General features: G+C 38.3%; 1 protein-coding gene across 1 annotated transcript; it reads left to right on the top strand.

The window, feature by feature from the left end:
- The first annotated feature begins 229 nt into the window (after positions 1-229).
- LOC141607946 (uncharacterized) lies at positions 230-1,877 on the top strand. The gene is made up of 2 exons (XM_074427296.1): positions 230-878; positions 991-1,877. Exons 1-2 carry the CDS (start codon positions 230-232, stop codon positions 1,875-1,877), a joined length of 1,536 nt encoding a protein of 511 aa, XP_074283397.1.
- The last annotated feature ends 1,603 nt before the right edge of the window (positions 1,878-3,480 follow it).

Raw genomic sequence — 3,480 nt, 5'->3', positions numbered from 1 at the left:
TGCAGTTGTTTGTTATGTATTAGGGGGTAACCCACCATGGGCGCGACTGTTAGGGTTTATTACCAATTTATGGGGAAAATATAAATTTGATAGAGTTTCTTTTCTGCCCAATGGAGCGTTCCTGGTTCATTTCCCTACTCTGGAGTGTCGTAATTTGGTTCTCAGATAAGGATTCCCTATGTTTGAAAATAAGCCCTTGGTTGTTAAACCCTGGACTGAGACCACTTCCATGGCTAGAGAACCTGTCAAATCTGTACCTGTGTGGATACGTTTATGTGGTCTAGGGTTGAAATTCTGGGGGGAGAAAACTCTGGAAAAACTTGCTACCTTGGTGGGAAAGTATATGCGTGCTGATAGTGCTACAATGGACAAAACCAGACTAGGGTATGCAAGAATCATGGTAGAAGTAGAGGTGGGTCAAGAGTTCCCTGATAAGATATACTTTAAGGATGAAAAAGGCAGTGTTGTTTGTGTGTGTGTCGAATATGAATGGAAACCTGTGGTATGTGGCTCCTGTAAGGGCATTGGCCACACGAAGGATGTATGTAAGAAGCCAACTGCTGCTCCTCGCATAATTCAGGTATGGAGACCAGTGGTTAAGCCTATTGTGACCCAGCCACAGACTACTACTTTGAACAAACCAGAGGGGGAGATGCCATCCACTCCTTTGTTTGGAGGGGTAACTTTTCATAACTCTGATCACCTCCCTGTGGCAACAAGTCCTATTATTAAAAGAGTGAGGCAAGAACATGCTCCTGTGTCTCATCTTAGACCTGGCACTTCCTATAAAGCAGTTGTTTCTCCTACTAAGGACACTGCTAGTACTGATGAGACAAGGGTATTACAAGAGGTAGGGGAGAGTAGTACTCATATTACTTGTGATAATGGATAGACTGGGATTTTGGAATGTTAGGGGTATGAACAACCCAAATAAACAATTAGATATTAAGTATTTTCTTTTTCAAAATAAAATTGGTTTATTTGGATTAGTGGAGACAAAAATAAAGGAGCAGGATTTTGTGGTTGTGCTCAATAATTTAGGAGTTCAGTGGAAAGGTATCAACAATAATGTACATAATCCTGGTGGCAGAGTATGGATTATTTGGCTTCCTCAAGTTTTCAATTTTCAGCTCCTTAATGATAGTGATCAGCACATCACTGTTGAAGTGTCTGATCTTACTTCAGGTGATAGTTTCTGGTACATTGTAGTGTATGGGTCTAATTCTGATAGTGAGAGACTCAATCTCTGGGAGAAGCTTAACCAGACTAAGGATCAATGTGTCAAAGCTTGGTGCATTTGTGGGGATTTCAACTCAGTTTTGGATTACAATGAAAGGCTGGGTAGAGAAGTTACTTGGAATGAAATAAGAGATTTCAGGCAGTGTGTTGAGTATTGTGAGGTGACTGACATTGTAGCTCATGGATCTTTCTTCACTTGGAACAATAAACAGGACCCTTCTACTCGTGTTTTTTCAAGGATTAACAGGTGTTTAATTAATATTGATTGGCTTCAGAGCTTCCCTGATAGCTCAGCTTTCTTAATGAATGAAGGAACCTTTGACCACTGTCCTTGCATTTGCTATAGAAGGAATGAGGCAACTACCAGAAAGAATTCTTTTAAATACTTCAATATGTGGAGCTTAGATTCCAAATTTAAAGAAGTGGTGGCTACTGAATGGAATAAGTCTGTTTCAAGGGTAAAGATGTACCAAGTTGTTACTAAACTTAAGAATCTGAAGAAGTCTTTGAAGGAGTTAAATAAGAACAATTTCTCTGAGATTGAGAAGAGTGCTGAGGTTGCTAGAGTCTTATTGGATAACTTGCAAACTGCAATGCATCTACACCCCCAGGATCAGCAGTTGCTAGCTGCTGAATAGGCAGCTGCAGAGGAGTTCAAAATCTTAAATAAGGCTAGAACTAAATTCTTACAACAGAAAGCCAAGGTGGAGTGGATTCTGGAAGGAGATGAGAATACTAGGGGTACCCGATGATGAGGCTAATATTAAATGACTAAATGAAAATTGTCAATGTTATAATTAAAGGCTTTTTACGCTTATTTTTCGACAAATTACTTAAAATGACCATACAGTCATATTAAGCTGACTATATTCCGATCAGTCCAACAACCCATTGAGCGCAACCCATTTAATTACCTGTTAAATTATCCAATATGACCTAAAGCCCATAATTCTTGTCGTATAGTCGCATGGGAGTATCAAGACTAGTATGTGGAGTAGTAATGACATTATACCCCTTGACCAAAGATTTACACGTACAAAAAAGGGACAAATTACAACCTAACCCACCGAATACAAGACAAACTCTAGTGAAAAACAAATTCTAGCTGATGTAATACTTATGTAACAAGGAGAATGCTAATTTTTTATCATCAAGGAATCTTGGAGGGATACGAACACGTATGACCAATGTTTATAAATAGAGGGCTCCAGAACAAGACAGGGGAACGGACGGAAATAATTTTCAAGACAGACGAGAGACAAAAACACAAACAGAGAGACAGAGGGATTCACGAAACACAATTACACTGAGAGATCAAATACAAGATCCGAAAATTCAATAGCCTCACAAATCATCCGTCTCAAATATTTCACCCCATTTTTAAATCAAGCCATATAAATAAATCGTTCCAGTTCTATATAAGCGCATAAGAGCCAATAATTAACGACAAAGTCGAAATTCATTAATAGTCAAACATCCAGATAGGCCTGAGGGTACCGACATCAAATAAATTTTTTCTTTACTCTTTCTTTTTATTTAATTCTTATATTTTGTCTTTTTATTTATTTTCCCGATTTATCGTATAATTTGTATAATTGTATATAAACTAGCCTATTTAATTCGTCTTTGTTTATAGGTTGTTTCATCTTGTCTTGTATAAAATTGTATAACTAACCTTTTTATCGTCAAATTTCGTCAAATATATAATATTATAAATAAATAGTAGAGGCCGTCAGTTTGATGGGCGGTGTGGGTGCCTAACACCTTTCCTGACCGTACCTTTACCCCCGAATCCGCAATCTTTGGTTTGAGGCCAGGAGTGACGGATCGTCCCATTCCGGGGATCAAAAGGGGCCTTTTCCGTTAACTTATTTTTGTATGTTTTTTATAAAACCTACTGGCGACTCCACATTATTTACTTATTTCAAAAAGGAGATTTTTTTCAGGGATCTCACAGCCGGCGATGTAAGGGGGCCTACCCTAATTTTGAAAATAAGAAAGAAAAGGCCCGTTTAGGCGCGGGTCAGTCAACGGTTATATGCCGTGCTCTGACCATTTGAAAAATGTTTACAAAACGTGTTGAAAAATGGGTATTTGACCCGATTTGGTTTGAAAGGGTCATCTAGACCGTATTTGTTGATTTGAAGAACGGGACTTGAATAATCGTCATTGTTTTGATGATATTCGGTGTCGGGTTCGACTTGACAAGCTTGCCATGAATAGTTTTTGAAAATAATTTTG

Source organism: Silene latifolia, chromosome 10 (assembly GCF_048544455.1).
Source record: "Silene latifolia isolate original U9 population chromosome 10, ASM4854445v1, whole genome shotgun sequence".
Lineage (NCBI taxonomy): Eukaryota > Viridiplantae > Streptophyta > Magnoliopsida > Caryophyllales > Caryophyllaceae > Silene > Silene latifolia.
This window is presented reverse-complemented; position numbering and strand designations above follow the sequence as displayed.

What these genes read in the sequence shown, in the direction of transcription:
- LOC141607946 (XM_074427296.1), top strand. Translation starts at nt 230, where the DNA reads ATGGCTAGAGAACCTGTCAAATCTGTACCTGTGTGGATACGTTTATGT. An exon ending in GAGTAGTACTCATATTACTT is followed by an intron (nt 879 to 990) that starts GTGATAATGGAT and finishes TATTTGGATTAG; the next exon opens with TGGAGACAAAAATAAAGGAG.